Source organism: Archocentrus centrarchus, chromosome 6 (genome assembly GCF_007364275.1).
Source record: "Archocentrus centrarchus isolate MPI-CPG fArcCen1 chromosome 6, fArcCen1, whole genome shotgun sequence".
In the NCBI taxonomy this organism is placed as follows: Eukaryota; Metazoa; Chordata; class Actinopteri; order Cichliformes; family Cichlidae; genus Archocentrus; species Archocentrus centrarchus.
Genome location: NC_044351.1, coordinates 30,833,984 through 30,859,020, shown reverse-complemented (window position 1 = coordinate 30,859,020; position 25,037 = coordinate 30,833,984). Strand labels below are relative to the sequence as shown.

At 38.3% G+C, this 25,037-nt stretch overlaps 2 protein-coding genes across 6 annotated transcripts in view; both read right to left on the bottom strand.

Annotated features, from left to right (window-relative positions):
• Positions 1–480: 480 nt before the first annotated feature.
• On the bottom strand, positions 481–13,050 carry phaf1 (phagosome assembly factor 1). 2 transcript variants are annotated; one of them, XM_030732026.1, is made up of 16 exons: positions 11,761–13,050; positions 11,525–11,607; positions 10,607–10,690; positions 10,466–10,509; positions 9,487–9,566; positions 9,283–9,377; positions 8,423–8,520; positions 8,116–8,228; positions 7,640–7,773; positions 7,400–7,483; positions 4,822–4,904; positions 4,648–4,691; positions 4,496–4,545; positions 3,950–4,008; positions 3,644–3,716; positions 481–3,527 (listed from the first exon to the last, which is right to left on the bottom strand). In XM_030732026.1, the coding sequence occupies exons 1-16, from the start codon at positions 11,822–11,824 to the stop codon at positions 3,432–3,434; spliced, it is 1,284 nt and encodes a 427-aa protein (XP_030587886.1). In that variant the 5' UTR covers positions 11,825–13,050; the 3' UTR covers positions 481–3,431. The 2 variants fall into 2 exon arrangements, with proteins under 2 accessions (XP_030587886.1, XP_030587887.1); XM_030732027.1 differs by having other exon boundaries at positions 8,423–8,487.
• Positions 13,051–15,069: 2,019 nt separating this feature from the next.
• The window catches only part of cbfb (core-binding factor subunit beta), a 34,888-nt gene continuing 24,920 nt past the window's right edge, over positions 15,070–25,037 (bottom strand). For 2 of the 4 annotated variants that reach the window (XM_030732034.1, XM_030732036.1), the window contains one exon: positions 15,070–19,006. In XM_030732034.1, the coding sequence (XP_030587894.1) occupies positions 18,962–19,006 (45 nt within the window). In that variant the 3' untranslated portion in view covers positions 15,070–18,961. Of the gene's footprint in view, positions 19,012–25,037 lie in introns of all 4 variants that reach the window. The other 2 variants (XM_030732033.1, XM_030732035.1) reach the window with 1 other exon arrangement.

Genomic DNA, 25,037 nt, shown 5'->3' with positions numbered 1-25,037 from the left:
AGTTTATGTACAAGGAGATTCCTTTTTACATGGTCAATAGAGAAAGAAGTCGAAGACAGGCTCGGTGGGAGATGAGGCACAATATTCAACAGTTTTGTGTATCTTTTTTTTTTTTTTCCCATATTTGCTTACACAAAAGCAAGTGGTAGTAAATGTTATATAGCATTCACAAGAGTTACATCTTTTCCCCTATTTGACTGAAGTTGTGGATAAACCAGAATAGAGCAGGGAACAGTGTTTCCAAGTTCAGAGACAAACCAGATAGCCATCGCTCTTAAACATCTGAAACCTGGGAGTCCAACAAGAAAGCAGGTATATTTTTTGGATTTAAATCTTACAATATTATCATGGCTTTTGGTGTCCCGGTTTAGGATCCAAGTAGTGGAACGCCATGCTAAGAAAGCTGTAGCGAAAGCGATATTTCACTTTTGTAAACAAGCAGATGTTAAATCTAGCAAAACACCAAAGCTAGACTCAAAATCCATTTTTGTCCATTGTATTTATTTAAAAACAAAACAAAAATCTATCTGCTAACTTCCGACATGTCAGTATACTTGCAGTGTTAGCATTGCACGTGCAAAGATTTCAATACTGAGCGGTCTGGAATTAAAAAAAAAAAAAAACAATAATGAGTGAGCTGTGAGCAGATGACTCCTCCTGAGCATTAATCTAAAAATTATCAATGAGGAATTGAGGTGCCAAGCCACTAACACTGTAAATAAGAGAACAGCAGAATAAGAGCACACATTTATATACAGAATTCATACATCAACATTAAGCATAAGGGTCTGAATACATAAAAATTGTAAATGCTTAGGAATCATACGGAATCAGAAATATAGACACTTAAAATCAATTAGTTTCCTTCTAATTTTATACTGAAAACACTTCAGTATTGGTATTTTTTTGCTTATTAAAGTCCAGTTAGTATGTTTGTCCCTGTTGGATCGTGCTGATCACAGGCTAACATATTCTGCTAATAACCAATTTAGTCAGCAATCACAAATTCAGCAATAGTGAGAAAATAAAACAAATTATCATTTTTACTGAAGAACAATAAAAAAGAGAAAGTGTATTAAAATGAATACACACTTTATCAATTTTTATAAATTGGGAGGAAGATGTGAAACTACATGTCACATGATAACGGAATGACTTTTCCTTTCCACATTTCCAAAATGGGTTTAAATGAATTAAATCAGAGAATTAATGGAAATTCTTTAAATTGCAGCTCAGTGACGACAACAGCCACTCCAACACTTAGACAAGATGCTCACACTACTGCAAATTTGTGTAACCAAATCCAGACAACAGATGTTTCAGAGTCAGCTATTCATGTTGTGTAATTACCGTCAGCTGTTCCAGAAACCAGAAGCTGAATTTAGAGGCTTCACTACAGCAACGACTACCATGTGCAAGCTAGAAAGAAGACTAAAAAGAACACAGACGGCCATCGCCCGACTCTCTCTCCTGTATGACATGTTTAGATGAGCGATAACACAGTGATAATGTCAGCAAATCACATGAAAACATCCTGAAACGTCTTTGGCTACAGCATTTGGCAATTCAACAAAGAAATAAATGCAGATTTTGCAGGGGGGGGGGGGGGGGGGGGGGGTGAATTGCAATAAGTCGATCAGGTGTAGGAAGGGCAGAGGGAAGATGGAAAAAAGAGCAACAAAGAAGACATAACTGCAAACACCATGCGCCATTTAAGGGCCTCTTCTGTCCAAACATACGCACACACACGCACACACCCCTATCTCATTAAATGTCTGCAAAAAACCCACCTCTGAGGATAGGGCACAATCAAACAGTCAAGTAAAAAGGTGTGTAATTAGTGCAAATGAAAAAATGGATTTAAAAAAAAAAACAAAAACAAACAAAAAAAAAACAGTACACAATGAAAATGGTCATGGTGTGAATGAGTGAAAGGGAAAATGAACAAACTGTATCCCAAGTCTACACCCCTCACAACATGCAAGAAGATATAATCAATCAGCAAACAGAACAAGCTGTCAGTTTGTGCTTGTAGTAAGTTTCCTCTTGTTGAAGAAACATCTGCAAAGTCCATGCAAATTCTTGTGTCATGCCTGCATGTCGGTCTGTTTCGCGCTTAAAAAGGATAAAAACGATAAACCAGATTTCATGTATTAGAAATACATGAGCTTAGTAGTGAAAGGACTGAAATGCTCTGTGTGTGTTTGTGCAAGCTTAACTTATCAGTTGAAATGCCATTTAAAAAAAAAACTTTTAAAAATTAATCAGCATCCCTGCACATGCAGACGCTCATTTCCGTCAGTGTGTGTGTGTGAGCAGGGGGACGGACATGCCAACGCCCAGAGCCGAGCTTCAAAGTGTTTTTTGCGGTTAAGTGTGCTTGTGTGTGTGTGTGTGTCAGTGGGCACCACTGAACAAAGTTGAAGGAAGAAGAAGAAAAGGGGGTGGGGGTGGGGGGGATTATTTGAACTGTTCTGTTTCAAAAGGCTTCACATCTGGTTCAGTGGGGGGGCGGGTCATCAGGAGGGTTATGTTCAGGAGCACATCTCCAAACAAACCCCGAGTGTGAGCGGTTCTTTTCTTGTATGCCAAAATTGGGATTCTCGTGTTTTTCCTCCGTTTTTGGTTAAAGTCCTCTGCAGCTTTCACTGTGTTTTGGCTCTGATGGCTCTTGGTTGGACTGAACTGGTTTGGTTTTTGTAGTTTGGATGCATCCAAGTTTTGGGTCTGGTTCTGAAGCTGAGGCAGGAAGACTGACGGTACTGGTTTGCTGGCAGGTGGTTGTTTGACGTGAATATAGTTTGTTTCAAGACTCTGGCCACAGCAGTTTCCAGCTGCGATATTATTTACGCTGATGTTAAACGACACGAGATTTGCAGCAGATGAATTCAAACATGAACTGTCTCACCACCACAGTGGTATGGGGGCTATTGTCACATACAGGCTGCTGATAAATAAACTGGTGCCAGCTTACAGCCTGGATAAACTTTTTTGTCTGTGGTCCTGGGTGAAAGCAGTTAGATGGAAAAAGGAAACAGCTGAGCTCTACCACAATGCAGAATTTTTTACTGTGTAAGTTTGCAGCACCACTGGGAACGTTGGACTAACCAAGATAAAACGCTCGATGCTCCAGCACCGAGACAATGTGACTAGATCTTGGATGCCCTGGTATAGTCTGAGCTGGGTTTACTGTGCTAGCTGGATGTGCCCGATTGGAAGAATGAGTCTTAGTATCCAACAGGAAGAGTTGGTATATGTCATGTCTGATTTTAGTTGTTTCTCTGTTCAAAGTGTAGCATCGGAGCCGGGAAACAGTAACTTTGTTCGGTTAGGTCTGCTTGGTTAAGAATCTGGCTCTGGATTAGAAAGTCAGTCTGTTAAAGTACTGGATTCAGGACAGGCCAAAACGGGCTCTGGTTGTGGTTACTTGTTTAGTGGGAACTACTGCTGGACTCAGGCCGAGCTTGACTGGCGGTGCGTGGAGCACCATAGAGGGTTACTGATGCTATGTGGTTATTCTGCATCACCTGGGGAGGAGGAAAACAGACTAAGGACTACTGATATACACCGTGTTCACATATATGTGTTCATATATTTTCGCTGTAATCCCAGCTAAAGCTGCTAAAACATAAAACATGCTGACCTCAAAGATCATCCTCTGCAGTCCAAAGCAGAAAGTAGAGCCGAAAGGATTGGTGTTATTGGCTGATGAGGACCTGTCAAACACAAACGTGTGATAATGTCAGAGGACACTCATGTGGCTATCTGAAATTTACAGACTTTTACAGAAACCTTACAATTTGAACTGTGTAAATATGAACAAAATTAAAATAAACACTGAAGGGGTATTAAGACTTGATGTCACATATGTAGTTGGCATCTGAAATAGTTATGTTGCCCATACTGACTCTGCGCTGTATATACACAGTCATTTGTGTATGTTGGTTACCTGTGTAGTACTACAGGTTTTTCCATTGGATGACCAAGCAGTTCTTGGATTTGATCCCACTGAGGAAGAATCAAAAGGTTAACAGACAACTCAAAGGAGCATATTTCACTTGACTGTATAAAGGTGATAAGAAAGACAGGCTGCATGAGGTTCAAAATGACAGGGTTAAACAAATATAAAAAGAACACTGCTGCCATTTCCAACAGCAAGATGCACTTAGATAGACAACTTCAAATATTTTGAGGAATACTGAGACAAAGTTCAGACCATTTTTCAGTGGATACAAATTATATCATGGGACTGTTTGGTTATTTAGTCTGTGGTGCAACAGAGAGCATCTTATGAACTATCCGTCATCAAATTTTTAAGTTTAGGGGAGCTTCAGTGATCCAAATTCACAAGCCTGTAATCCCCAAAATGTACAGAATCATAAATGAGAACGTCAAACTTTTAAGACTAAAAGTCATGTCAGATTTCTACTGCCCTACCACAACACCACCTTGTGGCTAAATCTAACCATTCTATAAATTCTTTTCCATAACTGACCTTGCTGTAAGTAGTTAAGATGCAGTCCTCAGTCTGAGAATCAGCTCCTTCTAAAGTGCCAAGTCAAAAACAAAGGAATGGGCATTAGATCAAAGCGAGATTTTTAAAAAAAAGTCTTTTTGATGTATTTGTGATAACTGAACAACATTTGCCTTTTTTGATGACTAGTGGAATCTTAAAGTCACATCGATGATATCTGTGAGGAGAGAGAAGTGAAAACAGGAGCAATAATGGATAACATAAAAAAGAGAAAGAACTGGGTAAAGGGAACAGAAATAAGTATCAACACATAGAAAAGACTTGACTAGATAAAGAAGGATAATTACATATTAAAGTTGTAATGTCCAGGGAAGTTGGTGTGGAGGACAAACTTCTTAACCAAGTGAGTTGTTGAGTCAAACAGGATATCCTGAAAAATAAGGCGATGCAGTCGTCAAAATCCCTTTAGGATTATTTTACCATATATTAGCCTATTACATGACTGTCTATTGCAAACACGGTGTGAGTAAATAAAAGTAAAGTAAATGATTAAAGCAGGACTGCACCACCGCATGCACTGATATGAGGGATCTGTGCAGGAGACAGGGTTTGCATCACAACAAGATGGTTCTAGGTTCAAAACTGCTTTGGGGCCTTTTGTAAAATGCAAAAAAAACAAATTCTAACTGCACATGTGAGTTTTCTCTAGGTCCGGACCTGTCTTAGACAGACTACCTATCAAGGTTTCACCCTGCATCTCACACAATGTGAGACCGATTGTAGAAACATGCTGCTTTAGAACGGTGCTGGTAGATGTCCCATGAATTCACAGCAAGCAAGTGGGAGTCAGTACTCAGGCATCATCCTTGCCTAAACTAAGTATTTCCAGTAATGAGAACACTGCTTTCTGCTGTGTGGTCAGAAGCTGTGTGAGAATGTTAACTTTGTCCTGACCTGCTTGGAGTTCATGTGTAAAACTGGTCAGAGTGTAATGACAGCGCAGCCAAGCAGCGAAACAGTAGTAGAGACTTACTGATGGTGGGCCAACATGAGTTGACTCACAGCATATCACGGCCATTAAATATATTTTACAGTGCTAGAGTGGGCTAATGGTTGCAGTTGGATTTATTTATTTATTTTTGGTTGGCTCTGCATCACATAAATTATCCGGTTGTAAATAAAATGTGAAAGGAGGGGGAGGTGTTGCTGATGCTGGTGCTCCAGCGTAACATCCAGTGGCTCTGAATGTCATATAGAGCAGTGGTCCCCAACCTTTTTTGAGCCGCGGACCGGTTTAGTGTTAGAAAATGTTTCCACGGACCGGCTTTTAAGGTGTGGCGAATAAATACGTCAAAATAAATGATACGACCATAACCAAGTGTGATATTTTCTACGTATAATAATAAAAAACGGGAATCCACTTTGTATTCGTATGCAACTCTATCAGCAGCGTTCTCGTAACATCCCGCCTCAACATGAATAACAGGCTCTCTGCCCACAGCGCTCCCTGGTCAGCTGTTAGAGCCATGGTAAAACATGCCTTCAAAATAAGATACACCGCAAAAACAAATACAGTAGAAATCACCTCAGTCGGATTCAAATGGCCCAGTTTGGGTTCTATTATCGAATTTCGCTGCAATGGCTTCTGCTTCATCTATGAATTTGCTTCTGCAAATTTTATAATCTGAAATTTTACTCGTAAGTGCAAGTTTGTAGCTTACACTTGCCACGATTGTCCCCGGTGAAATGAACTGATATAAACACTAAAACAATTTCCAGGCGTTGTTAGTGTGTGTGTAGTTGTGCATGAACGAGCCGATGCATGGAAGTGGGCGGACAGGAGCTGAGGAGGGTTTTAGCGCTAAACTCATCCAGTTTATGCGATCACATTTAACTGGAAATTTATTACAATGGGACCAGATTTTTCATCCGAGGTAGGTGAATATCCGACGGATTTATGTGATGATTTTATTGGAATTAATGTTAGGAAAAATCAGGACCTGCAGATGCCATCCAACTAGAGCGAAAACCCGATTTGTGCGACTTCGACTTAGGTGATTTTTACTGTAAAAAGCGCATGAAAAATACAACTCACCATAACACTGAATCAGTGTAAGCCCCCTGAGCTTGTTTCTCTGATACTCATTTTTGCTGGCTTCTGGTTTGACTGGGTTCAGCCGATTTCACATGGAGCGTGGCTGCAGAGCCGCGGTGTCAAGCGCTGGAGAGTCAGTTTGATGGCTGGGTCTACCTCACTGCTATCCCCGGTGTTGATAAATAAAAATGGTAAATGGACTAGTTCTTACATAGCGCTTTTCTACTCTTGTTGAGCACTCAAAAATTTAAAGAAGCGTTATGTAGGTCAACCAACCGATTTCGTTAGACAGGCCTGAAGCTTCTGGGTTTAATTTTAGCGGTGACGTATCATGTGAGCAGAAACGTCTTGACACGTCAAGAGGAAGTCATGGAGGGAAGTAACGGAGCGAATCCGCCCATTTTTCAAAATAAAATATAGTTTAGGCGCAGATAATAAGTAAAACGGAAATAATTTAAGTTATTTATTCTTTATGTGTGGCCCGGTACCAAATGTCCCACGGCCCGGTACCGGTCCACGGCCCGGGGGTTGGGGACCTCTGATATAGAGCACCTTTAAACTACATTTCAAACATTTCTAAGTGAGTCAAATTGTCTAGTCTCCCCATTAATGGGGAACAAAAACTCTAAACAGACCCGTGAGTCAGAGAAAGTGCTTTAAAAAAAAAAAAAAACCCAAAACACAGGCATTAACATCAATCAGAAAGATTCACTCACTCACTCACACACACACACACACACACACACACACACACACACACACACACACACACACACACACACACACACACACACACACACACACACACAAGCATGGCTTAGCTTACATACCACTCCAAGGGTAAAATAGTTGAAGAAGTAGTCGTTACATTTAGATGGAACCTGCTTATGTGGTGATGGAGAGTGGATCTTCATCTAAATCAAAGAAGAATTTGGGAAAATAAGGTTTTTATGATTATATTTTTTTGTCTTTAATCAAATTAATACAATCATTGAATATGATTTAAGATACAGTCAGAAGCTGAAAATTGAAAAGGGAGCACATTATATTAGGTAAAACGGAGTTCGTACCTTGTCCTCAGATTTGTAGAAGACTTTATGTGGGGAGCCCAGAGCACCCAGTACATCCTGACAGGAATCTCCAAAGTAGATGTTCCTCTCCAGGGACTTGATTTTACTATCAGCCATCACACCAAGACCACATCCTGCAGTCACAAATGTTAATACAAAAACAAATCACTAAAACGTCACATTAAAAGCAACGAACTCAGACACCAGCGTAAACAATGGCTTTGTATGTGATTTTTTTTTTCTGCTTAGCTCAAAACTGCCGGCATTATTAACATTATGAATAAAATGCATCAAACTGTTAACATAAAAGGAACATGTATGTAAAACACCTGGGACGCTGATTTCTGATCACAAATAATCACTTGCAGTCTTCAACACACACACACACACACACACACACACACACACACACACACACACACACACACACACACACACACACACACACACACTTCAGGTACAGAGGTGTACCCTACCTGCAGTGAGAAGGTGGAGTCTGAGCCCTAGAGGGCCTGCACGATCTCTCAGGACATCCACACACTCTGCATAAATGTTACCAAGGAAACAAGCCAATGGCATTGCAGGAGCTCTGAGGACAGAGGAATAAGTTGATTTTTTTTTTTTCTTTTCATTTTTTGTTCTTGTCTTTGCTCTCCATACGTGAATGTTTTTCAAAATTTTAAAAGAGTTGAAACTCTATAAACTAACATCAATATGCAAAATAAGGACCTAAAACAATTATGTTTCCTTTGGCCATCTGGCAGCATTGCCATTATAATATACCTTGTTTCCTGCAGGTTGTTTCCAGTGTAGATGTGCATCCTCTTGACCATTGCCCCATGTGGAATCTGCAGGGAGGCCAAACCCATGGCAAAGTTAGGCTGCCAAGGCAAAACAGCTGGAAGTAATAAAGGACTGACAGATACTAAAGGTTTCTGCATCCACATGAATAAACATATTAAGATGACTAAAAATAAAACAAAACAGAGAGCTATAACAAGTACAGAGGAGTGACAACACATGATAATGCACAAGGGAGTGAACTGTCCCATATAGCACTGACTGGCCTAAACACTGCTTTCAAAATCAGAAAAAAAAAAAACTCAAGTGTTTTCAGTGATTGGTGACACTCTACTTTAATTCATCTTGGAACTTCATCAGATAGCAAGTTTTAATTCTGACAGGTTGGACATCAAATCAAGATTCACTGTGACTCAGCAGTTCAGATGTATTTTTGTCTACCACTGCAGGAGTCCCTCCCATGGGACGACATTTGATTTTGGTTTATAAAAAAAGAAAAAAGGTACACAGAGCACCCATCAATAATTACCCCCCCCCCAAAAAAAAAAAACTACAGTAGTCAAGTCATTAATCTGCAAGAGAATAAATTCATCTGATTGAAATTGCCAGAGTTTAATTTAGAAAATACATTAATTTAATCATCACGTACTGCAAAGAACAAAAGACACTGACTTGGCTTCATACACATTTGTGACAAGGCAGGGCTAACACAGGGCTTGACCTCTGAGTGTCTGAATGACTGATAATCACTCAAATCACAAGGCTGGCCTGCTTTCCCTGGGACTGTAAGAAGTGAGCACTCTATAAATGGCTGACAAGTAACTGGCCTAAAATGCTCTCACCTCATATTTTGGAGCTTCATTCCATGAGTCCAGTTGAAAGGAGAAGGACAATCCTCGAAAGTTGAGATGGAACAACTGCTCTGCAGCATTGTAAACTGGATAGAGAGATGTGAAGAGGAGAGAATTTTATAAAGGGTAACACCAAAACGTTGATTTAGTTATGAGTGAAAACATAATAAAGTGCATTTTTGCTTTGTAAAGTACCTCCGGGGTGTGTAGCTCCAAATGACTGGTCTATCTGCTCTATTGTGGGGGCAATGGCCTGAGAGTTGAAATGGACTCCACTGAAACACAATCCATACATACAGAGTGTCAGTGTTAAATCTATTAATATTCAAAGAGGCTGTACTGCATTATAAAGTTAAAGGCAATGATGGGAAATGGATTCCACTCATCCAAAGGTGACGTCAAATACACACATTAATGTAGGCAGACTCAATAAGGACGCTGTACACCTACCTCTGACTAGCTATGACTTAAAGTTAAAAGTGGGCTTCAAGGCAACATAAAATGAACTAGGTATACTGTACAATGGCTGTTTAACATCCAGTATTTATGCCATTTGGAAGCATTTGAGTCAGGACAGGAGGTCACTGAACTAACTGGTCTCTCACCCACTCCACTCCACACTACTGAGGCAGAAGAGTTCCTTCTTCCTCAGACTGATCCACCCTCACTGCCATAAAGAATGCTTCAAGAAATCATTCTTACAATTCTCTATAAAACTGTATAATAACTCGTTCTGTGCGAGGTGAACACATTTGTCAGAACATATGATCCCACACACATAAATCTTCTTGCAGCTGTCTTTCAGACTCCTAGTGTACAGGTTCAGATTCAGAGTGTACATATTATTTATTAATGTAATTTGCACTTCTCTCCTGCACAATGTCAATCTTACAATTACTCTTCTTTACCTACATTTTTATATTTTATTTATTTTGTTTTTATCACTGTTGTATATGTATAGTTTTGCACTCAGTGCCTGTGGCACTTCTACTCTCCCTTTGTTGTTTATTTATTGGAGAAGGTACTTTTTTCTTGCTGCTGTAACACTATAATTTCCCTTGTGGGATCAATAAAATATCTATCTATCCATCCATCCATCCCAATATGACTCTCAAAGTGGCTACGTCAGCTGCTATAGCTTTGTATCCCTTAGTGCATTTAAGTTTTTACTTACCAGTATTTCAACTTGACTTTGCTCAGGTCATACACTTCAATCACCTATCACACAGAAAGTGAGAAACATCAGCATAAAAATGGCAAGAGTTTTTAAGGCCATGAGACTGTTGTAGTTCTGCTAATTATCTTGAATTTTTACCTTGAGTCTCTGATTTGTGGCATCAAACAGTAGTTTAATCCCATCCTGAGTCAAGTTCAGTATGAGGTCATGGCTGAGTGGGGTCTGCACAGGGAGATAGTCAAAAATAATACATTAATAAAGAAGCAGGGGGAGGTGCCATCAAATATAGGCAAACAGACCTTGAATTAATCTTAAATCTGAGCATTTCAGAAATTATGTTGATGTATGTTTTTTATGGCAAATTTGAACTGACTAATACTGGATCTGTGGAAACGAGTTGACCAAAAAAAAAAACCAATAACATAATTTTTTTTACACTCACACATACTAGGATGAACCCTACTGTATGGAAGGTTGTTTCCAGCACTGGAAAGAAAAAAAAAAAAAAGAAAAAAATAGAAGTCAGGAACAGCTAAGTCGAAGTTAGCGAGTTGTCTCAAAAGTGGGTTATCACAAAATCTCAAGTTATGGATCTCAAAATTTTTAGTTATTAAGTAAAAATTTCAAGATACCAACTCAAATTTTTGATTTGCGGATGGCAAAAAAATAAATAAATAAAATTCTTCAGTGGTGGAAACAAGCTTCCGTACTACTGTGACCAAGACACATGTAGATAGAAATTTTATGGTTGAAAAATGAACTTTTCAGCACTCTCTGGTGGGCTAAGTAGCTAATGACAAGACTCTTTCTACATCATCTTAACCAGTTTGCTAAGGAATTCTTATATATCATCAACTGAAAAACTTGGAAATATGGCTCTATATGTAATAAGGTAATATACACTAATTTAACTATATATTTTGTTAAAAAATACAATATTCAGAACTGGAAACAAACTGGATTTCCTTCCATTGCCCAAAAAGGAACTTTTGTGCAAACAGATTATGGATTGTGAGTGTGCAGAAGTTTGTATTTAAAAACAAATGGCCATCTTACCTGTTCACTGTATAGCACCTGGACATTTTTGATGATGCGGCAGTGTTTCTGAAGGATAGAGATGGCCTGGGAAAATGGCATCCCTGAAAACACACACACAATAAAGGTTAGCAACACAGTTTCTAGTTGAGTCTTAGATATAAATATTCAAGGAAGTTAAAATCAGTCTTCTAACATTTGTTAATGACATGCAGCGTTATTTTTTTTCCCATTTATGCAAGATGTTGCATACTCACCTAAGGCGAATTCCCATTGCTCATTTCCTAGTGATCTCTCAGGCACCACCTCCAGATCCAGCATTGGCAAGTAGTGGGGGGCAGCTCACCTCACCTCAAGACACAATGGGACCCTCTGAGGGACCCTCTCTCTCTCTCTCTCTGCTGATCACAGCACTGTCCCACAGGATTTTCAGACAGCTACTTTAAATCATAACTATATAATTATTTCTCCAAAGCTACTAAATTCATGAGTAACAGAACAGCTACTCAATCTGTGCGTTACAGTAAAACTGTCCTTTTTATCTCATGTCATACGTCCTTGACATTAAAACGGTACCAAAGGAGATAAATTAAACGAGTCTTAAAATGACATACGAAGCGCAAACTTACCTAAAACTTAGTCAGACACACAAGTTTTAAATTACAGTTTAATAAGTTGCCCAACATTGGCTGGCAGCTCAACTATATACAAATTACGCAACGTTCAGTAAGCCTAAAAAAAAAAACACACAAGGCCAGCAGCTATTAACTGGCTGGCTGCTTGTTTGTACAGTTAAAAAAAATCAATGAGGATTAAAAAATTAATCCACTGAGTTCAATCAGAAACTTGCCCAACAGCCACAAATGTCTCCAACAGGCATCAATTCAATAACTAAGCATCAACTTCTGCGGTGCTGTTTCTGACAGAGCACTCGATCCAGTGGCAGACAGGTAAAAACACCCCAAAAACAAATAGACAGGCACAAAAATAACTTTCAAACTCAGCTGTTTCCGCCCGTTATGTTTATTATCTGTCACAGCTGGGCGGTTACGAAAGCATCAAATCTTGTCAACAAGACTGTTTTTTCTTTGCGCTATGGGCTAACATTAGCGGACGAGCTAGCTGCCCCGTTCGCTTACTGGTAATGAAGTATAAATATAAATAACGTAAATGCAGAAAAAAATAATTAAAATTCAAGACAAAAAGAATTAATATCACGGTTCAAACTGGCACGACATAAACAAAGAAAGCACGCCGAGCCGTCGGCTGTCTCTGCTGTTTTTCTTTCTTCGTTTCAGCGAAGCTTCAAGCTCGAGAGCTAGCTCTTCTGTCGCTCGTGCGCAAATTCCCACGTACTCGCGAGGAGACGCTTCCTGTGTCACTCATAAGCTCGTCGGCCGGCAATTGCCCACCGTGTCCCTTTCTCGGATTTAACGCGTCTTCACTGTCAGGAGCTGATAAGAGCGACGCGGCGTCCAAACAACGGCAACTTCAGGTATCAACAACAGCCAGCAGGATCAGCTGATAATTCGACTTCCTGTCTTCGGCGCACGTTCGAAATCGACGCCATGACGTCACGGTCAGGCGACAACTAGAGAAATTTAAATGTCTCTTGTTCTGGAGATTCAATTGGATACAAGCCTAAAGATGTGTGGTTCGGTGTTTCTGGAGCCTTTAATTTGAAAAATCACATTGGGCACTAGAATTCTCAATATAATCAAATTTTCGAAAAATACTAGAAGTAAGCAACATTTAGCTCTTATATTTTGTTTGCTTATCTCCTCACGACATTTGGAAGATAAAGTACTTTAAAAAAACAAAACAAACCTTTTCATGATTCTAGTGGTTTAGTGCCTCATCCACTCAGAAAGAAGAAGAAATAAAGTTAGTGGAATTTGACTTTTCATCCAGTTTCCTCTTTTTTTCATTTTAAGCAGCAGGAGTAAAACCCTGAAGAAAAAAATGCTGTGGCTTAACGAGTGAGCCATGTGCTAAATTGTTGCCATTTTGTTCACTTTGTTCAAGTTTGGAAATTGACTAATCGGCTGCAGTTGGCATATGCCAGCAAAAAAGTAGCCATGTCTGTCTGTGTGACGATTAGACTCTAAACTCCCTGTTTTTCAAATAATTTTATATCTGCTTTAACACACACTGGTGTGCTCTTGGAATTCGCTTTAGGGTTTTTGTGATGACTTTAAAAGCTGGTTTGTATTACAGTCTTTGAGAACCACTCAGAGTGGTTAGTGACCAAAAGAGCTATCTTCTTCACCAAAAGGAAAAAGAAGTCTGCACACCAGCATAAGCTCCTGAGTAATAATTTAATACAAAACCATAATGTGAGTAACGTTTCGTGCCACAACCACCCTTCCTCAGACAAGTCTGAGGAATTATGGTTTGTATTAAATTAAATTACAAAACCATATAATATTAAATTATTACTCAGGAGCTTATGCTGGTGTGCAGACTTCTTTTTTCTTTTGCATCTTTTGCTTGTTTGTTGGCCCAGCTTTTCACTTTTCTGGATTGTGCTTGTCTTCATCTCTATTTAGAATCTTCTTCACCAACCTCTATCCTTACTCATCTGCCTCCAGGGCAACAAATGTAAACTCTTCCTCCAAGTCCTGGAGCCTCACCTGCATCTTCACGTCTTTACCCTCTATAACCTAGCTACCATCAGACAGCTGTAACCAGAATGAATCTATCTATCTATCTATCTATCTATCTATCTATCTATCTATCTATCTATCTATCTATCTATCTATCTATCTATCTATCTATCTATCTATCTATCTATCTATCTATCTATCTATCTATCTATCTATCTATCTATCTATCTATCTATCTATCTATCTATCTATCTATCTATCTATCTATCTATCTATCTATCTATCTATCTATCTGCTTAATGACCCTTAACTGTAGCTTGCTTGCATTTTTGATTGATACACTGCTTCCAGGGGCTTTAATGCATGACAAGATGGTGACAAATTAGGGGCTATTCATAAAATATTCAGGGCTGTACCACCAGATGCCCAGTTTGGCCAGCCTCACAATAGAGAATAACAAATAGCTGTGCCAACCATAATGTTTGAATTAGAAGAGAGTTCTGCTAAATTAACAGTTTGAACTGTCTGCACCTTGCATTAACTAAATTGTTATATAAATATATCAATGTTTGTGCAGAAATTTCTTTTCAAATTGTATAAACTCAAAAAAAAAGGAAACGGCACACCTTGTTACTAAACTATTTAAGTTGTGACTCTTTGTGAATCCTGTCACACTGTCTTGGCTGATTGGAATATTGTTAATATTATCAGTAATACCTGTGCTTTTGTTCTGTGGCAAGTCAAAATGTATGTAGTGAAAAAGGCCTAATTAAGATCTATTTAAAGATTAATTAGACTGTTCATGTTGAAGGAGAGCCGCGCTATGCTGAAAATAATGTGATGGACATCCGAGCCTACTTATTCAATCTAGAGAAGAGCTCTGACCAGCCGCTGTGAATTTTAGGTAAAGTGATTCACTTGTATATTTAGTGTAGGAAAAAACAACAACACAGATGCAAATACAAGAATTAATACAGGTTTATTTTGAAAAATGTCCAACATTTTAAATTGAGTATCTCATATTTCCTCTGGGAGGACAAGCTCAACCCTAAAAGAGAGGGAAACACAGACCACGTGCAGGGAGGAGAAACTGAGAGTGTGCACAAGCCGTTAAATATCACAGAGCTGTTGTAAGTATAAATAAGTTAAACAATTAAGAAGATCAACAGTTTAGGTAAAAAAGAAAAAAGAAAAAGGAAAGAAAATGTTTTATGGTTTGCCTTAATGCCTGCATTAAGAAAACTGAAGGATGGATTCCACCTGAGGTGTGGTTCAATTTTTAAACTGGCTGGGTAGGGACAGGAATACTGTGTTCACAAACTACAACCTAAATCTTTGACTCAGTTACTAACTTACAATTAATCTCTCACCAGTGTTTCTTAACCTGAGCACACTGTTTAAATCCATAAATATATAGTTTCAGATTTGACCAAGAAGTGGCAGATTTAACACATTTATTACAGTAGTGTTCATGCTAATCAGCCTTGGTACATTTGTTACTTTGTGACATACTTTATAAAAACACCACCTCGGTGAAAACATCTCACACCATGCTGCTTTTGACACCTACTTCTTGCTTTTCATTGTGCTATACTGGTTCATTAATGCTCAAACCCATCAGTGAAAATGCAATTTTTTACCATCCTTGACTAAATTAAAGATTTAGATTTCGTAATCCCAAAAATTTCTGCCCTTTAAAACAGCCTCATTAAAACATCAACCACCATTCCTGTAAAGGTACGAAAGCTTTAAACCAACATTTCCTTAATCTCATCTTATGCCACAACCTGCTTTATACTCACGTTCAAATGCCTCCCTCTGTCCCTTCACCCCACTCAAAGTCTTCAGTGCCATCTGACTGCCATGTCTCATCTGCTCAACTTTTCAACATAACTTTAACTAAACCCAGAAAACATAAATGCACCACTTATCCCAGTGAAGGTAACCTCAGACAGAAAATATATTTTGCACGTTCTTAAACTAACTAAGCACCGAGTCACAAGGCCAGCTGACTTTGCAGGATCTGAGGACTCTAAGGTAAGCTTTTCTCTGTGCTCTTGATAATCTCCAAGGGAAAAAACAAAACAAAACAAAAAAGATTAAATTAACCTAATTAAGTCCTTCTATGTATAAAAGTCAGAATGATTTTTTTTTGTCGTACTCAATGCAAGGAGAAACAGAGGAAGGAATCTCTGTGAAGTCTTGATTACAAAGGAGCCTTTGACCATTTTCAGTTAAGGCATCATTTGTATCTCGAGGCCTTAACTTAAATGTAACTTATAACTTCATCAAGTCTCTTCTCATTGTTTGAGTTTTCATTACTTTTTCTCTTTTTATTTTAATTTAAACTATCATTTTTAGCAACATTATTGCAAAACATCTCATAAAAGTTACAAACTCATGGCGTTCAATGTACAAAAAAATAAGATTTTTCTTATTTTATGTGGAGCTCAATACAACTGCTAACAAATGAGACTTAGAAGAAAGAAAGGCAGGAACAAAGGAGTTTTCTTGGTTATAATAATTATAATAAAACCGTTGAGTGCACTAAATGTAAAATACACTGGAAAATGAAACAAAATTTCAGTTGCAAAATATAAAAAAAAAAATGTTGCCTGTTAACAGGGCTTGAGTCAATCCACATTCAATGTATTTAACCCAGGAAGTGGATTTCCTAAAAAAATAAAAACAACAACAATAAAAATAATAACATTAATGAAAGAACACTTGGAAAATAAATCCAACTAAAGTCCTCAAACCTCCCAAGTTTCTGGAGACGTTTTTTTTTTTAAACTTAAGTTTACACAGAATAGCCTACTGCTACTGCTGCTTCATAACAAAGCCAGAAGATGAACAAAAGCGACTACATATACAGAAGTGAGAAGTAATATAAAAAGTAAACATCATGACTTTCACACAAAAATGATAAGATAACTAAACAAACAAAAACATACCATTTCATTACACTAGTGCTGCAACAGGACATGGGATGGTAGACTGCATTTAGGCTTTTTTTTGTCCTTTCGTGATGAATGGCTGCTTGATTGGATGGATTCTATAACTCTAATGGATCTCTGGGGATAATGAGTTATTAAAGTTGATTTTATTTATTTTATTTTTAGCTTGTTAGCATGTACCGTTTGAAAAGTCTAATCTTATAGTGGCATGTGACTGATGGTCACTGTCTGATGAAAATATGTTAAATATGTTTAACTTTTATGAGCAAACAAAGAAGCCCTGCTTTCTTTTTAAGGATTACAAATATATAATGTTCTCAACCCTTTAAAGCACTTTAAAAATGAAAATGTCAACATTTGGAGATACAGCTGTTTCATTAGACAGTGACTCCTTTTTTTTTTTTTTTAAATCTTTGCACAGAGCAAGCTGAGGTGATCCTTGGTGACATTTTAGCCATTTGGTTTGACATTAGGGAAAATATGAAAAGTCCCATAAGGACACAGATGCTTTGCGCCTCTCCAGGCGTGCTCCTGCTGGGGTCTGCAGTAGGGGCCCCACCTGATGACATCGTTTTGAATCACCCTGTCATCCCAAATCAAAGCGCTGTAAAGATTGCTCTGATGATAGATAGGCCACATAGGGAAACACAAAGAGCATAGGTAGGTCTGTGTTTGGTTTCATGCATCTAAAGAAAGACCAAGACATTGTATCACATAGTGCAAAACCCCTTGGAAGACAAAAGACATCTGAATCAACCCACCCTGTCCACAAAAACAACGCATCGTTTTCCCAGTTGCTTCCAGAGCCACCGATATTGTAGCATATTTCTTTTTGTTGAATGTCCTACCTTCAGATTGTTGCTACATAACCTGTGATTCCATTGTCACAGGTAACTCACCATAGTGATGTTTTGATACATAATTAACAATATAGTACAGCAAACACTTGTTAACCTTACAGCCTGGTAATATTCTCCCTGGGTACTCTCCTCCTTTTTTTTTTTTTTTTTTAATTTAAATGCAACTAAAGTTTCCCTCTTCTTTTATTCCCTCCCTGCGGTCCCCTTTCCCTCCCCTTTCCAGCAAAGTGAACTTTGGTCTCAGAAAACAGCAGGCTTTAGGAAGTGAGCTAGGTATAGTCGGGGTAAACAAGGGCATGCTAACAAATCTGAAGTGTTGCACAACACTGAACAATGCAGAAATCTTTTTTTTCTTCCCCCCAACACCTCATTTTTGATGCTGGTACGCTGTGACCCTGAGCCACAACAAAATCTCTTTTAACTGCTTCTTCCAGTTTCTGCACTACCTCTTCCCCCTTTACTGACATTAATACCCCCTTACAGGCCTTCTTGCTCTATTTTCAACAGTTATATTAATAGAAAATACATTTTGGTACTCAAAACTACCCCTATTCATCAATTTCCTTTCAGACCTGGACAAAAAATATCAAAGCTTTTAAATCTGAATGACTTTATATATGTGAAAATGTCATTTGACTAAAACCAAAAAAACAAAAAACCCGAACATCTACGATATCATGCAATATTAACTGCTCATGTTCCTTCTTCAGCATTTAAACATTTATATATCTACTTTTTGCCCAGGTCTTTTACGTCCTCAGCCATTCTTTTCTAGGGTTTTTATTCACTTTCAATTCAATCAGTTTTCATCTGCATTCAAATACTGAAAAAAAAAAAAAAAAGGTTTGGCATGTGAAAATGATGATATCAAACCTGATGTAAATCACGAGAAACAACAGATCTACAACTGCAGTTTCATTTGACTTTTTTTTTTTCCAGTTGATTGTGTTGAAAGTGAATGGACAAGGCGGCACGGATTTTCTACTCTTCCTCCATCCATAACTTCCTCCTCCTCAGCGCATCTTGTGTTCCATGTCAGCGTTGGCCATGTTTGAGCCAGGGCTGGGGTCCTGCTGTCGTCTGGACTGGTGAGAGAGAGGGATGAAAGGATGACAGAGGGGGAAAGAGAGGAGGATTAGATATTTAGAAGACAGGGAGAACAAGATGGCAAGGAAGGGAATGGAGAGGAAAAAAAGAATAAATTAAGTACAAATTTTCACATGTTAACAAGAGTAAAGATATCCTGAAATTTTTCCTGATTCCCTCTGAATTTCTATTGATTTCTCCAGTCAGGGGCTGACTCCCAAAGGATGTCAATGCAATCACTCCCAAGTTAAAATGTCCAACTTTACAGCGGACGTAAACATGTTTACAGCCTGGTAACAGCTAGTTTAGCTCTTCATTACAACTGCACAGAGGCAAATCTTTTTATAACTCCCTTTTTTTTTTTAACACTTAATCGAGGCTTAAAGTTACTGCTTTTACTGTGCCAACAAGGGTACCTGTAGCCTGGAAGTGTTCTGCTGCACTTCAACTCTGCAAAAACTTCTCAACTCTATCATCTTACACCAGCACAGTAAACTATTTATTATATACCACGTACTACGCAGAATAAACTCATTTAATTAATGTGAGCCAAAATGTAAGAATAACAACACATATCTGATTCTTCTACAGACACAAAAAAAGACATAGGTCATAAAAAAAAGTTGCAATACCCCAAACTGTCATTAGAGGTACTCAGAGAGCTTCATTACAACATGTCGCTGTGCTGCTGTTGATACACTTTCCTGATGTTGATATTTTAGTTAAGGTAACTGGCAGACAGGCAGAGAGGCAGACAGATAAACTGGCTGACATGCAGGCTGCCTGATGCAGATAAACACACTAACAAAGTAGATTATTAGGTCACCAACAGAAGCCATCAGTGTGACAAGGCCTTTAAAAATATTTCATGACTGGGTTTAGAGTCCGTGTGTTTGTTATGCTGCGGCATGGTCTCTTGCTGTAAAAAATACCTGTGGTTATATGTTTACACTTAAGTGATAGCCGAGGGAATTTAGCAGGGGTCAGCTGAGAGCACGAAAGGGGGAGAACATAGAGGGGTGAGAAAGCACGGGGAGAGGTGAAGCAGAGAGCAGAGCAGACAGAAATGCAGACAGAGATAGTAAAGGGGTTGCTTAGTTCAAGTGGAATGTAGTTTGTGTCATCTCAGTGACTCACCATAATAGCAACATACACGCAGTCACATGCACACACACACATACAGTATGTCATACTACCATTTTGACTCCTCTTAGCCAGACTGACTCCAGTTCCTGTCGCTCTCCTCTGGAAAGCTTTCTGTTGTTTTATCAACACTGCTACTATCAAATATTAATACGCAGCTCATTTAGACCGACTTGATTTTGGATCAAGGCAGATTGCGATGAACTTAATTAACTGATCAACACAGCACCATCTGTGCGTATGTGTGCAAGTCCTCCAAGTCTCCCTGGAAAATTTCATATTAGATTATTTTATAGCTTGTTTCAGAGCCAATCAGAGAAAGCCAAGAAAAACTGTGATGTTGGGGCAGAAATTTTGGAGGTCAAAGTGGGTGGGTACATAATGTGTTCAACTTTAATGGCAAGGGCTATTACAGATAAATCATCATGACTTTTCATACTGACTATAACAAGCTTGTGTTTTAGAAGCCAAATGATGTAAAACCTTAAGACTGCACTAAAATAAATAGTATCTTTAACAATGGAGCACATGCTGTAACTACTTGTATGTAAAACGGGTCACTTGTAGCAGTCCACAGAGAGTTATTACCAGAATCTGCAAGACCTCTCAGCTCGACAGAACTTTATAGCACAGTTTAATGGCATTTACTTGGTTCCTACATCTGTCATTTTATTTTACTGTTTTGGTTCTCCCTGCTCTGAAACAGCATGCTGCCATCAAACTGAGCAATACTCTTCCAAAAAATGATGCACGCAAAAATGCTTGAGATCAAACGGTGAATGTAAAGAAGGAAGAATTCTGCAACTAAAGATAAAACTATTGTTTGTGATGGAGTTGGTGGAGACATAAAAACAGAGCAAAAAGGAGAGCTGATGTTGCACTTACAAATGTAATGTTGCATTTTCCCTAATTGAAAGAAACACGCCTCATAGTAATCCTGAAATGAATCATTTTAAACTGCAGGATGTGCAAAAACTGTTTACTGACAATATTGTGATGCAGTTTGTTTCTAGTGCCTGCAAGAAGTCAAAAATCAGTTACTTTTGTTTCACAGCAAAAAACATGGTTATTGCTAAAAAAAATTTAATTTTCAAAATGAAAGTGGATTTTCAAAAATGCTCTCACTGAATCTACTCTTGGACCTTGCAGAAACAAATGATCTTCATCTGGTATGACGTAACGCTTGCTGCCATACTCCAATTTTTAAAGCACTATAAGTAATGCGTCAACTTAATGCTTGAAAATATTTGGCTTTCCAAGCACATGTGGCTAGTCTGCAGATTAGCAACAACTATGTGACTAAGTATACCTTTGTTTACCCTATTTCATTTCACTAAACATTCAGAAAATCATTTCAGTGCTGGAAACTAGCAAGATTTAAACAGTGAGAGAGCATGAGTAAGTGTTTGTCATTGTAGAAGGGAGTGGTCTTCAGTAATCACAAGGGCAGAAGAGCTTTCTGTATTGATCCACATGCAGATGGAAGCCTTCTGGGCCACTATAGACTGCTTAACCACAACTCAATAGTGGGTGAAGTGTGCATATGCACATGTTTGTGTGTGTCTTAATAAACTTGGAGCAAATCTGCTGTATCTGCGAGTTTGTGCACATATGTGCGTCTACAGAATTTGTGAATTTGTGTGTGTGTGTGTGTGTGTTTGTGTAAGTCAAAGCAGGGGGTCTGATGGTGATCAATACTAATGATATATTAATGCTTTTAGTGGCAGCTCATCATTCACCACCAAATCTCTCTGCTCTTGGAGTGTATGTGTGTCTGTGTGTGAATGCACCTGTCCAGCTATCCTAGTGAGGACCCAAATGAGTTTTAAACCACTGAAGTGAGGACATCTTAGAAAAGTGGATCTTTGGCTAGTCATCGCGTTTTCACACATCATTAAAGGACAGGTTTTTAAGCCTGGTTTTAGGGTTAAGGTTAAAATCAGGTTTAGGTTTGGGTTAGGTTAAGTATTGGTGTTGGGCAATTTGTTGTGGAGGTTTGGGTTGGTGCAACAGACACGCTCATGAGCAAATAATACCTAACATGCTTACCTTTTTGCCGCCATTCACCCAGTATAAGTTCTCACGCTCATATTCAGTGACTGTGGTGGTAAAACCAAGCAGCCAAGTGCATAAAGAGGTTTTTGCTTTGCTTGAATTCTGCTTGTTTGAACTGATCTGACATTTGACAGCAACAGAAAACAAGAGGAATGTCCCTTTTATCATTATATACAATCATAAACACAGACCCACAGTGACTGACAGCGTCAGTTAAGCATGTTAAAACTACGGTGGCATGTTTATGTTTTGGAAAATAATGTTTGTGCACCGAAGAAAAACCGGATGTCCTGAAAGCCGGATGTTTGTCAGGCGATTTCAGTAATGTTCCCACTCTTGTCCCATCAGCCTGCTGTACATTACCTTACATTATCATATAATGTTACCAGGCTGGGAGATGGTAGTCTGATTTTAGGAGTGTATGACTGTTCAAATAAAATATACAGTGCATCCAAACTGTTAAAGGTCAGATCGATTCACTCAAACAGAATTCAACTTTGGAAGTGTTTGGATGCTGCATGTGTAAAACACCATTATTTGTGCAGGAGTGTGTTTTATGTCAGAAATCAGACACCACAGTAAAGAGCTTGGGAATGCATTATTTTAATGAATGCACTCACTAAGATAGCTAAGCAAGTCATATGTGTGTGTGTGTGTATGCATCCACTATTAAAAATGCACATTTCTTCTCAATCTATTGCTTATTCATTCATCATTCTGACAGGCACCTTCTGACCTTGGATGACTGGAATATCACTGCTTTTGAATGAAAAATGTTGTATCTGCCAAAATGACTGGGCTTTAGGAATTCAGGGGTGGGGGTTGGGGTGGAGTGGGGGCAGTTTTATATTCAGTGAGCAAAAGACATCAATCTTTTGGTGCTGAGCGATATGAAAACTTCTCAAACCAAAATTGAAGTGACAAAAATTCTCTTTACTTATTTGCCCGCATAAATTTTAGCTAGACATCACACGTGTTTTTCAAAATGCAGATTTTAAATATATGTGAAATAATTTGATTTAACTCCGCTTTCTATTTTGCAATTAAAAAAAGAAATAAAACAGAATTTTTCTTCCCCTTCTTTTTTTCTCTCTCTCTTCTGTGTGAGAAAATAAGAAGTGTGCCTTTGAAGTGCACGCAGCTCAGACGGGACACAGAGATAACTAGATCACCAGCTAACGAGACACAGAGAGTTATAGAGAAAGAGAGACAGATGGAGAGGTGGAGTTCAGACCACAGAAATGCAGAGGCTGAATCTGTGCAGCTATTCAGCAGTACTCGTCAGGCACACCCAAAGGAAAAAAGCTCATAGCAGATCTGCATGATCCCACTGAGACTGTTTTTTCTAACAACTCTACAAACTCTCAAATTTGGTTCATATGATTATTGTGGTATGAAACAACTATGGAAATGGCTTGTATAATCAAGCACTATGTCCACATAAACCTCTTTTACATTCTTTCACATTGAGCATTAAACTATTTAGCCATGACTCGTCCTTTGTTAATACTGGAGGGTAGAGAGATAACCGCCTAATAGCTAACAAGTAGTGTTTCAACCACTGTGTATACAGTGCTTAACAAATTTATTAGACAGAGAAGTCCAGTGTACCAGCTCAAATTTGGGTATAAAAACATGAATTCAGTGTGTTATTTGCCTAATAAATATTTTTTGTTTTAAACCAATTTTTGACAAATTTCTAAAATATCTGTGTTTTCTTGTTTTTATAACCAGTAGTCAATAAATTTGTTAAGCAGATGTTTATATTTTATATTTGAGAAATATTGTCTTTTGTACAAACAGGAAACTGTTCTCACTTTATGATCTCAATGGCTCACCTAAAATACTCAAAGTGACACATTTTTGCTACCGTTTGGCAAAGGAATAAATGCCTTCTGGAAACTTGGAAATTTTGGAAATTATGTCTAAGTAGACTTGCAGAGATTTCCTAATTTGTTGAGATTTTCCAGTCTGATGAAGGCGCCTCCATGCTTATGTATTCTGGTGAGAACACAAAAGTGCTGATTGTATGAAAGACAAGATATACTGTTTTAAAGCTATTCCACATACTGTAACGGTGTTGTTGACTGTACAGAAAAATGATTACCTTCTGTATCTTTGCAGGGAAAAGGCTCCCAGTTTCAACTGAGATTACAAGAAGCCTCTCTGAACCAATGCAGCATCTGTAATTTCTCCTATTTCTTTGTAGCCAGTAAGAGTGCACATGTTACTCCAAACTTTAGATAAATAACTTTGCAATTTCTGAAATACCTATAATTGCTGTCTTGTTATTTAGATGAAAGGATCAGTATTTTTGTAATTATTAAGGTTGCTTTACTTTTTTACAGAGCTTTATATACATTTTATTTACTCCCTTTTAGCTGTGTGTCCTGAAAATGTGCTATTTTGTTCATCCTCACTGACCTCATAGCATATTTGGCTGCAGCAGATAGAAGTAGAAGTAGTAGAAGCATTTAAAAGTTCAAGAAACAATTAGTTCCCTTGTTGATGGAGACCAAAATAGAACAAAAAGAGGACAACCACTGGTGCCAACTTGTGGCCAAAAGCAACTAATATTACTTGTTGGCCAGATTAAATTAGCTGTATGTGAAATGGAAAGCAGAAGGGCAAAGCTGGATAATCAGTGAACTTTTGGCATAAAGGCATAAAGCTAAGCTTAGTTGATTCATATAGATATTAGGATAGTAACAATTTACTCACACAGCCTGTCTCAAATACATGTGTTTCTCAGACTGTTGAACCATTTTAGTAACATGACCTTCATGCACTGTTAACTCTGTATCAGAACTCAGTCAAATGATTGCTT